Source organism: Aythya marila, assembly GCF_965140915.1.
Source record: "Aythya marila genome assembly, chromosome: 2".
In the NCBI taxonomy this organism is placed as follows: Eukaryota; Metazoa; Chordata; class Aves; order Anseriformes; family Anatidae; genus Aythya; species Aythya marila.
This window is the reverse complement of record NC_139043.1, coordinates 9,409,371-9,423,095: the sequence shown is the minus strand read 5'-3', so window position 1 is coordinate 9,423,095 and position 13,725 is coordinate 9,409,371. Positions and strand designations below refer to the sequence as shown.

Here is a 13,725-nt window from a genome sequence, read left to right as displayed (position 1 = left end):
GGGAAAAAGTGAAAAAACAAACAAACAAGTAAAAAAAATGTATTATCTGTCAGACACAATACAGTGCTATACAGTGCAGGACAGCTTTTCCCAAGAATTATCTCAAAGCCCAGTGCTTCTCCAGATCTGCTTTTAGTGGTCCTTTCCCATTCCTAAAGCCTTAGTAAATACTGAGAAACTCTCCCTCCAGGAGCAGTGGACTTCAGAAGGGCAGAGGGAGGGTATTTTTCTGACCTCCCACACCTGTGGTGCAATTCTGCCTGCAAGTAACTTAAAATATCAAAAGGATATTTTAAACCAAGGAAATGGGCCAGAGGCTAGGGAGTAGACATAAATTGAATTTTAAATTTTAATTAGCATGGATATTGTGTGTAATGTATCGATAGGTGTAAGAAGGCAGAAAGCAATGAACCTTACACTTGGATGTAAGGGGGAGTGGAGGGGCAGGTGATGACCTATTCTCCTTAATCACCAGTGATAGGACCTGCAGGAATGGTGTCAAGCTGAGGCAGGGAAGGTTTAGGCTTGACGTCAGGAAGAGGTTCTTCACTGAGAGGGTGGTTGCACACTGGAACAGGCTCCCCAGGGACACAGTCACTGCACCAAGCCTGTCTGAATTTAAAAAGCAATTGGACTGTGCACTTAGTCACATTGTCTAAAATTTTGGGTAGACCAGTGTGGAGCCAGGAGTTGGACTCAATGATCCTTATGGGTCCCTTCCAACTCAAGATATTCTGTGATACTATGAAAGTTGTAGCAATGAAGTGATTCTTAAAGCAATCACAGAATTTCTAGGTTGGAAGAGACCTCAAGATCATCGAGTTCAACCTCTGACCTAACACTAACAAGGCCTCCACTAAACCATATCCCTAAGCTCTACATCTAAACGTCTTTTAAAGACCTCCAGGGATGGTGACTCAACCACTTCCCTGGGCAGCCTGTTCCAATGCCTCACAACCCTTTTGGTAAAGAAGTTCTTCCTAACATCCAACCTAAAACTCCCCTGTTACCTATCCAATGTTACCTATTTGGATGGCAACAAGCGTTTGCTTTGGTAAATCATCATCTACCATTTATAGTGCATCCTAGATTGATAGTTTTAGTGCATGCTTCGTTATGAGATCTACTCGCAAACCCAGAAACGAAGAAAATTGACTTAAAACACCCCCCTCCCCGTTGCCGGGCGCGCATCCGCCATTTTGCCCCAGCCCCGCCCCCTCCCTGGGGCGGTTGCGGGCGGGGCCGCGGCGCTGCGCGGTGACGCGAGGGGCGGTGCTGGCCTTCCTCCTCCTCCTGCTCCTCCTCCTCCTCCTCCTCCTCCTCCTCCTCCTCCTGCCCGAGCGCCGCAGCCCGCCCCCAGCACCGCCCGCCGGAGCCCCTCGGCCGTCCGGCAGGGCTCCGGGGAGCTAAGCAGCCCTGCCCCGGCCATGGTGGGCCGCCCGCCGCCGGGGGGGCAGGAGAAGCAGCAGCTGAGGCGGCAGGACGAGGGCGACGACGGCGACGAGGAGGAAGAGGAGGAGGAGGAGGAGGCGGCGAGGCGGCCGCCATTCCGCGCGGGGGCCGCGGGGCTATGAAGGATGGAGGCGGACGAGGTGACGATCCGCGAGCAGAACTTCCACAGCCAAGTGCGGGAGTACACGGTACGCGCCGCGCCCCTCACCGCCATGTGTGGCCCCCCCCCCCCCCCCCAAATCCGGCTCCCATCGTCGCCCCTTCAGGGTCCCGACCCCCGGCTGCCTGCCCCGATCCGGTGGTCTCTGTGTCCCCCAATTCTGGGGGTCTCTCCTTGCTTTCTCCTCCCCCAATTTGGGGGTCTCCTCAGCCTCCTAGGGTCAAGTGCAGTGCTGCACCTTGGGTGCAGGTGGGGAGGGCTCTTGTGGCTTCCTCCCAGGACTGCCTGGCCCTTGTTTTAAGGGCTCTTTGGAGCCCACAGAGATGTTTTTGTGGGGCTCGTCTCTCTCCTGCATGTGGGAAAGAGGTGGCTTTGGTTGGCCGCTTACCGTCCTAACACCGCTCGGTTAAATGCATGCACGGTGAAGTTACCTCTGGGTGAGCAAGGGGAGACTCCTCGGATGAAGGATATCATTTCATAACTTAGCTCTGAATATTTTTCAGCTATGTCAGGAGGCAATCTTAAATATTGCTGTTAACAGGGTCAGGTAGGCCTATAGCAAGGGTGTTTGACAACAGAGACTTGACTGGGTCCCTGTGTGTGAATTTCTTCTCTGTATCTGCAGAATCCATATGTTAAAACCTTTCTTTTGCTGAGGTATTACACTGCCAGGGTATTTCTTTTTCTTAACAGTACGAATCACATCTCTGTGAAGAGAGCTGAAAATTCTACTTTGCTAGAGTTTTTCTTGACTTTTGCATGAGTGGGTGTGGGGTATGTCATGAGAACCATGACTAGTGGAGGGGCATAGAAAGAATAATGCCCTGCTGCAATGAAGTATTTAAATGTTTTCCTAATGTCTTCTGTACGATGAAAAGAGAAATATATATACATCATCATGCAGCTCTCCTGGCTGTTAGGATCCATCTTTTCCCCAGTGTCCGTTTTTCCATTCGTAGGTCTTTGTGCTCAAAGCATCTCCTACTTTTGTACCCCAGGGTCTTGTTCTGATGCATCATGTGCTACATATTGTGGTTTTGTAACTAGTGAAGATGCACAACCAAATTCTTTAAATGTAATAAAGTCTACTAAATTCTTTAAGAACTAACTTACGTATACTGTAACTACTTCTCGAAAGCTTTGCAGTCCCTCTGAGAGTAGTTAGCAATTCTTCCTATTGGTATAGCCATCATGTAAGACATCAAGAACATGTATTTTAGAGGTGCAGCGTTGCTTTATGTGGACAATGAAGGCAGAATATTCAATAAAAACTTCTTGCCCTTCAGACTATGCTTGGATATGATGACTGGCCATCTATGTTATTGTTTAGTTGGTAAGGGTAGCAATAACAATTTTCCCTTTAATACATACACTAGTACGGTTGTCTTCTTGCCTTTCATTTATGTGTATAATATAAAAAGTATATTTATGTATATTCATTTATGGATATGAAGCCCACGGGGTTTTAGGAGTGCATCAACTGCTGCCATCCACAGCTGAGCACACAGCCTTCTTGCAGTGCTCACACGGCTGCAGGAGCATATTGCAAGAATCCTTGTTGCGTGGCCTCCTGTTGCTCTTGTCATCAGCCTAAGCACCACCAAGCACCCAGAGCATGTTGTTCAGGTGTACCATGATGTTAACATCCCCAGCAATTAGTTCTGCCCTCGCTGGTCACAAAGTTGCACAGTGAGTATCCTTTCCTCAGAGAGAGGTGCACGAGGCTTTCGTTCCAGCTGCAGGTGGGGTAGGAGCAATGGAGCGGTAAACAAAAGGAGTTAGGGTTTTTTTTTCCACTGCATTACAAGAACTGTATATGCCTGTTCATAGAAATAAATCAGGCTTATGGAATCTGTTAGTGTCTTTTAGGAGCTCTAGTTGTGTGGCACCGTCTGTACTGGAAGCTGAAATTCATGAGAGAAGGGAGATCAGCTTGATGTGGCTGAAAAGAAAACCCTGTTCTCTTTTGTTTTGCAAATTTTATTCTTCTCCTTTGAATGGTTATAGAATTTCTAGATTGTGCGTCCTGAAGGATTCCTAAAGGCATGCTAAGCTGAACTTCAGTGTGATGTGATGATTGATTTCTGGTAAATCTATCTTCTGAGTGGGCAGGCGAATAAGTTTCTATAAAGTTTTGGTGTGTAACAAAACCCAAAGGCTTGTTACCCTTCTGCTGGTGGCACTCACCTCTTTTTCTGTAGGTGCCAACTTCGGATAATTTCACCACTGAAATAGAAAAGTTTCTGACGTTTATAAATTGAGCAAGATAACGAAAGACTTTAAAAGCCTTTTGTCCACTTTCAAGCTGACTATCTGTGGTTTAATGCAGAAAATTCAGGCCCATTCACCTCCAGGCCTCCTGTTTGGCATGTGAGCATGGTGTCTGGTTTTTCAAGAGTGTCCCCGTTTGCAAGAACAGAACCTGCCTTGTGTTTTATTGCTTCATGAGATGATCCCTTACTAACAGGAGCCGAATTCACTAATCTGGTTTCAGCGCAGCTCCTCAGGCGTAAATCAGCTGGGTCAAGGGCCTGGTGGTTGCTAAATGTAGGAGCACGTGTGCCGTGTTTGGTCAGCATTCATGTGCAAGTCTTGTAGTAGGTGTGAAGGCCAGGTGATGCTGTGTGATTGCATGCTACTGATGTTTTGTACACCTATTTATTTTGCCTTTCTTGATCCTTTGATCCATTACTGGTTTGCTGAGATCTTGCACATCCATGGAAGATGCTTAATCTTGGGAAATTTCTTTTCCCTTGTGTCCTGTTAGTCTGTCTGTTTAACATAATGAGAGTGTTCCACTTGCTGCTAGCGTTGCTGTGAAATGTTTATTTCAGGCTCAAATGAAATAAGCACAGTGGTGCAAGCTTTGTGCTCCTCTGGCTTTACTTTTTCCTACGCTCCTTTGTTCCCCTTTGAGTCTTCTATCCTGCACTGTCAGTTTATATACTTGTAAATTTAGATGTACTTCTTGATTTTGTGCTTCTATTTACAAAATGTAAGACCTCCTGTTTATAAAAATACATCTCCTCTTAGAGGCTTCCTTGGCAAAATAAATAGTGTGCTCATGTTTATGGTGTGTGGGGAAAACTGCGGAAGAAAACAACTTGGTGACCGTGAAATTATTAGTTGGAAAGCATGATATGTGTGGAAATGACTTAATAGGACACGAGGGAAAACAAACAAGCCCAAAGTCCTGGCAGAATCAGTTCCAGCACAAAAGTGCTGTTTTAATGGTTTCGTGCAAGTCAAGGCAGACACTGAAATAGGGTAGTGTGTGTCTTTAGGTAGAGTGGCAGATGCTTCCCTTCCCAAGGGCTGTTATAGGAGGTGTAGTTTTCAGCTACCATGTAGTTGGAGAAACTTTGTTTCTCTGCTTCTAAATGCACTTCCCTCTGTTAGGGAGTTCTGGCTTTAAATAACAAAAACAAAAACAAACAAACAAAACAAACAAACAAAAAAACACTTCTTGAGCATTTATTTTATTTCAGCTATATTAAGGGTGTTTTCTTGCTGCAGGTGATCCAATGGTTGTTTAACAGGGAGAAAAAGCAATCTGAATGTAAAAATAACTTCCAGCAGTTTACAAAGAAACTTTTTTTTAAAGCGTTGTGACAGTGTCAGTGGCTTCCATTTCTGTTTTTGTCTCCACACTACCAGCACTAGCTTGTTTTCCTCCCTTGGCTTCTCTATGCACCTTTGTAATCCTGTTGTATTTTGGGGCTGAGAGATGTCTGGGATTCCTCTTCCTCCCGAGCTGGCGTGTGGCTCCTGCTGGCGTTTGTCCCTGTTGGCTGCAAGGTGAGCGAGCTGATTAGGGCGCCGTGGTCCCGCTGGGAGCACACCCTATTGTTCCTGACCCCGTTCTGCCTCCTTGAGCTTGGGCCCCAGGCAGTGCTCGCGGAGCAGCGCTTCTGCCAGGAGTGATGGTGTTCTGAGCGCGGGCCAGGAAGGAAATGCTGACTAGAAGCACTGGTAATTTTTAAGATCAACGTTTTACAAATAACTCATGTTTGTGTGTTCTGTAAAATGTCTCCTCGTTTCACAGCCATGCAGGGGACGCGTGCCAGCAGGAACCACGCTACGCTTCGTACAGGAGAAGAATCCTAAAGTTTATGCAAGTTTATCTTTTATTGAATAACACGTCTTTCTTCTTTTATCTATGCTCTGAAAATTTCAGGAGTAATTTATATCTTAAACTGCCTCTTGTATCTCCAAGATAATTTTGCTTAGGTTTCTCAGTAGTGCCTCTTTTCCAAAACATTCAAAAAAAAAAAAAAAACGAAAACCAAACCCAACCTGTAACAACGGATAAAGCAGTGCTTGTTGTAGTGATGTGAGGTACGAGGCAGAAGATTGCACATAATAACATAACTACAATGTTGCCAACACTCTTTATAAGTATTATCTTAAAAATATACCCTTACTTGTAAACATGGGTGCTGTTCTGTTGGTGAAGCAGTGAGTCATCTTCTGGCTGCTGGTACCGACGCACAGCACTGGTGGCTCCATCTGGAATCAATAGGCATCTCTCACCACTTGGCTCAGGCAAGCGGATGGAGATATGCTTATTTTCAAAACAACAACTTTTTGCAGAGTTCCACTTTTTCCGTTTATGTAAAAGAAACATGAAAGACCCAAGTGTAACAAGTTGCTGTTAGTTACAGGTCAACATAATTCTTCTTCAATGCTAGTGTGTCTGTTTGTAGTTGGCCAAAAGGCAGACACATTTCAAGGAAGGTGCAGGCAGCTGTTAAAGAAAACTCAGATTACAAAATAATTCAAGAAATGTTGTGTCTGGGAAACATAAACTTGATAAGGTCAAGGTGCAGGCAGGATTTGAGACAAAGTTAAGAGATGGTGAAAGAACAGACAGCAAACAAAGATCACAAGACCCCACCAAATTGTTCCAAAACCAGGTTGTCTTTGGGTAGCTGGTGGTGTGATAGGTGGAGTGGATGAGATGGCAGATGTTACTGGGGGAAAGCAGCACTGGCGTAAATGTCTTTTGCAAGTCCAAGAGCCTCTGGAGAGACACCAGGAGGTGGAGGGCTGGGTGGTGGGCACACTAGGAGAGGGGGGTGGTGGAAGTGGGAATGAGGGGAGAGCCAGAAGCATGCTCCTATGGAAACTACCGTAAGCAAGGGAGTTCAGTTGTGATGTAGCTGGGAATTTGGGTTGGGGAAAACCCAAACAAAACAATCTAAACAAAACACTTCATTCAGTGGATGTTTACTGCTTTTATTTGAAGGCTTTAAGTGCTTATTTTTCTTTTAATTTTTTTTTTGTGTGTGTAGTGTTTTCCCTTTCTTGTCTTTTTCTTCTTCCCCTGCTTGATTTGGTAGTTACCCTCATTTAGGAGGGCAGGGGTAACTCTTGGTGAGAAAATCTTAACTTCTGCAATGTTCTTTACTCTTTATAGCTCCTGTGAAGGCTCCTTGTAAACATGTACTTCTGTCAAATATCTAGGGACAGACTTCTAGGTAACTATTAACGTGCAGGATTTTGCGTAACTTGTCCTGTGGGAACAGGAGAGCCTTTGAACATCCTGATTGTCATTTGCTTTTATGCATCTAACAATCAACAGCCTTGGTTGGTGCATCACTGTAAAAGCGAAGCATGCAGCGAGGTGGAGATGACCTGGAAAAAGTTAGTGCTGTACCCTCCTTGTTAGTCATTTGTGGGACAAGTGGAATCGCCTCCTACCTTCAGCAGCTTTGATCTGTTGCTCTTTGGGGCCCAGTTAGCTCTCGTGAAGCTGGTGACAGAACTCACACTAATGTTTCATCAGCTTGCTGTTGAATACATCTCGTTGTGTTGCTTAGCTGCGTCCCCCTTGAGGCTTCTAGTTGCTTGCCTAGCTGAAAAAGGTGAAAGTTGGTTCAAACTGCAGTCAGCGTGGATGCAGGACACCCCAGTGCTTTGTCTGGTTTTAATATTTGGGCACTTTGATAATAATTTGGCTTTGAAAATACTGTGATTGTAGCATTATTCAACAGCACTCTGTTGCAGTTCATTTATTTCCATCTCACGTAGCTCCTTCCAGCAAGCAGCACGTGTATAGGTGGCACTGAAGTCTGTCATGGCTGAGTTGAACATGGAGAAGAAAGAAGTAGCATCCTTCACCTGCTCCCTGTTACCTCCAATGTGTGGCTCCTTCTGTTTTTTACTTGTGATCTTGAGTGTCTGGTTATGCTTGGATTATCTTTTTTTTTTTTTTTTCCCATTACCCAATCATACTTTCTATTTTAATGTACTTAGCTGATAGGAAGGATTAATGACTTGGTGTTGAATTTGACAAAAGCAGTATGTCTAAAATGTTTGTGGAGTTTAAAACAGATACTTATGTAAATGTCCGGTTTGTTTGGAGAAGAGAATCTGTGTAACTGGTGAGAATGATGAAAATGTACAAGTATTGCAGTTTAAAAATGGCCTTGGTTTGGGGGTGGGAAAAGTTGAGATGTGCTACTTAAATTCTATGGTATGTATAACAAGGAAAAGGCAAGGATTTTTGAATTTAGAGGAGAAAATTCACTAGCTCAGTCTCCAAAGATAGTTTGCCCTAATATTGGCCAAAGAAGCTGGCTTAACGCAAACAAATTGTTTAACAAGTTTATATGAATGAGAATCCTGAGTTTATTTTTTCCAGCTAGGAATTTTCAGTGGACTGATTCTGTGAAGTTTTAATGTGATAGGCTGCGAAATGTTGGATAATGCCTTTATTCAGGGCCAGAAAACTTTGCATGACCTAGGTTGGTGCTATTGGTGTTAATTCTAGGGGGTGTTTTAAGTCCTACACTAATGGTGAAAAATATTCTTGAGTCTGATTTTAACGGTGCTGGTGTAGCCTGTCCAGGTCAAAGAAACATGACTTGGGGTCACTTTTCCAGGGTTTCCAAGTGCATTACTGGCAACAGAACTGGTAGCCTGAACAAAGGTGTCTTGGGTCTATTGGTGAGACTCGTAAAATATTGTTCCCCTTCTTACCCAGCAGCATAAAGACATTCCCATTAGGTATGTAAAAGTGAACATGAAGCTAACAAATTGATAGATTAACCTGAGCTCTTCCCTTAGTTTGAAGAGGGGTTGTGCTGCAGACAAAGCTAACATGAAGTTAAGTGTGTAATGCCCAGAAAGAGCCTTCCGAAGGGTTGTGCTGGCTGCTTTTGTCTTCAGCTGAGCAGTGTTCCTAGCACACAACACCTGAAAAAAATCCAGAAGCACTGTTAGATCCTGAAACTTGCCCTAGGTGAGCAACTCCAGACACCCATCCTCTTAACCACTATTTGCTCATGGACACCAAGAAAAGAAGGGTGGGCCGACCTCTTGTATGGCCAGAGGAGACCATATAGGTAGGGCAAGTTGTAGATTTAGGGTGTTAATGGGTAAAATTCATCTGTGATCATAACACACTTGACACTTCTCTCTTAATTTTGAAATTTGCACGTCACACTAAGTGATGAAGGCTGTCTGGCTGAATTAGACTGAACTAATATAACTACAGAGCACAGAGCTTAAGAATAGTTACCTTCATCTGAGGAAAAATAGGTCATCCCTAGCAGATACAATGAATGCCAAGGTCAAACTAAGAGCAGAGCTAAAAGTTTTAGTTTCCTGTAGTCTGTATTATTTGTTGTAGGTAATTTATTGATGACCCTTGCAACCAGCCGTGGAGCTCAGTGCTTCCTTTTTGGATGTTGGTGGGATGATGGAGTTCCTAGAAATAGACCAAGGCTGTTTGTCTCCACCTGTGCTTTCCTGCTCCTCGTCCTTGCCATCCTTTCCAGGTGGAAGCACGAGCAGATGCCAAGTGCAACAGCAGGAAGATGCTTTTCAGCTGCTGCGAGGCATTTTAATGCACAATAACAGAGTAACAGCAAGAGAGTAGTAAGTGTGTGTGATGCTATATTAAGTTTTTATGTTACAGAGATTAAAACTCAAAGTACAACACTGCTACTTTTCTATAGGTAGTAATCAGTCAGCAAAACCACTGCCAGTTCTGTTTTCAACCATTAAATGTGTTCTTAGATATGTTTTACAGTGGTGTTACACAGCGCCTTCTGCTTTTTCTTTCTTGCTCTGCTTTTTTTCTATTCAGGGAAGAGGACTTGCTCTGTGAAGCAGCAGCTAGAAGTGAAGATGCTGTTGTGTCCGTAGTCTTTTTCTTGCATGTCCTTTGCATAGAAATGCTGGTGGGTGCAATAACAGTAGCTTTTTTATTTTTAGTACTGACATAGTCACTACTTTTCTACACTTCTTCCACAGTTCTTCAGAGCTTCTTGATTTTTCATGTCAAAGATAGCATAGTAAAACACTGTCCTGTTTTGCTTCTCCAGACTTGCTGTGCTTACTCTAAATGCTAATTACATGGGAAGAAGTGATGAATTGTCCAATCGGATGCTTTTCTAGAGACAAGCTTAAATGTGTGAAATCAAATTTTCCAAATCCTGTGAGGTTTTGCTACAGAATAGTTTTGTGGTGGTTCCTTACTGTTAAAAGCTGGAGCTGTGTGAGGTATTTAGCTTTTTCATAGCAGGAGGGCATCGCTGGCAGCTTTACAGGGGGTCTGTGCTTAAACAAATACTTTGAAACACATTCAAGTGGAGAAAGATATAAATTATGAGGTGCCAACACTTCTCACTGTGCTCATTCGTTCAGGGTAGCAGAAAGGAAGGCTGACTGTGCCCCAGCCCCCTGCTTGAAGCAGGGTCTGCTACGAGATGATGCTTGGGGCTTTATCTGGCTGGCTGCTGAAAACTTCCAGGGACAGAGATGGCACAACCTCGCCGGGCAGCCTGTTCCCCTGCTCCACTGGCCCCATATAGGAGCTTTTCTTTACCTCCAGTCTCATCCTCGGTCATGCAGCAGTGTCAGGAGCCCAGCTCTACTGCCTTAATGACAGGTACCTAATGGCAGGACCCTAAAGCTTTGCTGTGTTCATGGGGAACAAACTGAGGTCCCTCAGCCTGCCAGCACGGGGCAGGCTTTTTGGTCCTCAGACCACTTTGGGCTCATCTTGCTGTAATTTCCAGCAGCTTTCCTACATGGGAGGCTCATAACTGGATGTGATCCCCTGAATGCTGACTAGAGAGGGGTAATTACTTCCCACGATTATTGGCTTTGCTCCTGGTAATGTCGCCCAGGATGCTGTTGGGGGGCTTTGCCAGGGTGCACTGCTCTGGCACTGGGTAATTTCTGCATGAATTAGCTTTGTGCTTTTTTCTTGTTATGCTTCCAGCACAACTGGGGTGGATACAGTGCATTATGTACAGACTGTCTCTAAAGAAGCTGTCGGTCTTCCTGTGCACAGAACCACAACTCTTCAGATGCACACGCTAATGGCAGTGGGGAATAGCATCCGTATTCTGTGGATCAGGGAGAGGAGGGGGAAACCCCGGTGTATTTCGAGCACGTTCTGTCTTACAGAGAATGTGTACCTCTAGCGCTCGCAACAGCAGATGATGCTTTATTAATCCGCGGCATGAACTTCAGTGCCAAAGTTTTAAAGGTCATCAACATGGACAAATTAATGTCAGCTGATCTTTAGTAGCTGTCAGGGGGATAAGCCCAAGGTAACTTGAGTTAGTTCAGACCTTTGTTTGTGTTTAATGTGAGGCTCTCCAGTGCCAGCGCCTCAGACATGCACGGTTACAAACTGGAATGCGTGGAGTTGATCTCCAGCTCCATCCTCACAGGAGCTGGGCTGCCTGGGATGGATCCAGAAGTATGAGACTGGTGGGGCTGGATACAAGATACTTAGGAATGCAGTGCATCCCCAGAAGTAGCTTCTCTTGGTGTGTCCTATGTGTAACCTCAGCAGGCAAAACTGCACATCCTTTCCCAAATGAAGACGAAATCCAGGGAAGGACGGGTTTCTTTTGCTTGTCCAACCAGAGATTGCGTTTCTTCCATGCAAAGAGATTAAATAAATTACATGCTTGATGTCAAAAAGTCTTCTTAGTGTGCCACCTGCTAAAAGGGAGCCTCTAAATGTAGCACGGATTTCACAGGCTTTGTTTTCAGCTGCTGGGTGGTGTTTGAAAATAATACTAATAAAAAAAGAAATGATTTGCATAACTGTTTCTAACCATAAATTCTCACACTCCTTTTTTTTTTTTCCTTTATATTTTGATGCAGCTGGCCAAACAAGGACTCAGGGTAGTTCCCCTGTAATGTAAGAGCATCGGTTTGAAGCAGCTTTTTAGGAGCAGTCTGACTATAGCAACAGACCTATGATTGCTTTGCCCTTCTCTAAAGTTAAAATGAATTTAAGGAAATAAATATTAAAGTTTTTTTTATTCAATGCAATATGAGGGAGTGTCAGAAGTCCTGATTAATCACAGATGTGTACACTTCCTGCGGTGTCTTCACTTTCCCCTCAAGTCTGGAAGAGCTTAATCTGTGCTCCAGTGGAAAAGCAATTGTGGAAAACTTGGGGTTACGAGGAATGTAACTTGGACCAGATTTGTTGCGTCTGCAGCATCCTTACCTGTTGTCAGATCGTATTGCAGGGATGAATGATGGCATAAAACAATGCTTTTTGGTTGGAAACAAGGCTTGCAGTATGATTAGGATTTAACAGAATATTCCATTATTAGCATATACATATTACTGTCACACATAATAGTTCTGGTTTTTAGATCCTTTTTGAAGGATATAGGTTCTTCCTTCACTGGAGATACCAATGTATTTGTCTTTTTAGAATAGTGTCTTATTGTACTATGACTATCTGGATGCTTTTTAATACCTTTGATTAGAAATAAAAGTTAACAGTTGGTTTAGGACACTAAAAACTTCTTTATATGTAGATAATCCTATTCTGAGCCTTTTTAAAGATAAAAAAGAGTTGCTAGGATATGTTTTTTGAAGACACCTGATTATTGTTAAACTTTTGCATATGCCGAGGGCTATATATCTAGATAACACATAGAAAGGTATTATATAAACTGGGGTAGAGCTGTCAAGTGAATTAGAAGCTGGTTGTAGGGTACATGATGATAGGTGCTTGGACAAATCTGCTATTTGGTTCCCTCAGGTATCAGTATTAACAGCCGTCTTGCTCAACTATGATGAAAATGACGTAAAAGATGTGGCTGTTGGCATGCTGCTGATTCTTTGGGAGGTCTAGGTCATGCAATAGATGGCTGGATGGCTACAGAAAGGACTGGCTTACCCTGGTATAAAGGTAGTGTAAAATTAAGGTGTGGTTTCTAAAAGGAGGAAAAAAGAAACATGTTTATTCACCTTAATCCTGAAAACAGGTTTCTGCCATCTCTTGAACTGCTCAAGTGGAAGCAACTGGGGAGGACAGCATGGATGGGTTTGGTGATCAGAGGAAAACTAATGTGACTCTCGGGTGAACAGGTTAAAGTACGTTAAGTAACGAAGGGATGGCTTAGTGCTGTTACATACAGCCACGGGACTGACTGTACCTGGAGTGCTGCATACAAGCCCAGTCATCATAATTAAGAAACATGAACTGAGACGAGAACAAGTACAAACAAGGGCCGTGTTTTCATTGCAGTACAAAAATATCACAAAACAAAGAGCAGCGTGAGGAGTAAGAGCCCAGGATTGCAGTGTGACAGGACAGTGGAGTCTATTCTCTGGCTTTCATGGGCAACACATTCCTTTTCCCCAGCTTAACTAAAAATAGTTAGGATGCTGGCTTTTGCTGCTCCCTTTAGAAGGCTATTCGGGACACATGGATACTCACACTTTGGGATCACAGCTTGCACTGAGTATAAACCGAGACCAAAGGCACGTTTGAGTTTGCTTAGTGATTTGTTTCGATTACTGTGAAAAAATTTTAACTTCTGAATACTCTTTTCTTGTTAAATTCCTAAAGCTTTCACTGATTAGAATTTACTTCTTTATTCATTAAAAGTGTTTATTAGTGAAGATACATACTTTTTATTCAATATTTGCAATGATACAATCGTTCTCAATTCTGACAGAAGTCGGATGATAATTACACCAAGATATATGGTTACACGTTACTGCTGACTTGCAAAGTAGCTGTCACCTAAAACTAGAAATACGGCATTTGACAGTTCATGTTACTGGGCAGCTTTCTCCTGCTGTACTCTGCAAATACCTCACTTATCTTGGTGGTA

The 13,725-nt window shown here is 43.7% G+C and overlaps 1 protein-coding gene across 1 annotated transcript in view; it reads left to right on the top strand.

Moving 5' to 3' along the window:
• The first annotated feature begins 1,349 nt into the window (after positions 1–1,349).
• The window catches only part of LMBR1 (limb development membrane protein 1), a 72,287-nt gene continuing 59,911 nt past the window's right edge, over positions 1,350–13,725 (top strand). The window contains exon 1 of the mRNA XM_082754382.1: positions 1,350–1,640. Coding sequence (XP_082610508.1) covers positions 1,578–1,640 — 63 coding nt within the window. The 5' untranslated portion in view covers positions 1,350–1,577. The remainder of the gene's footprint in view (positions 1,641–13,725) is intronic.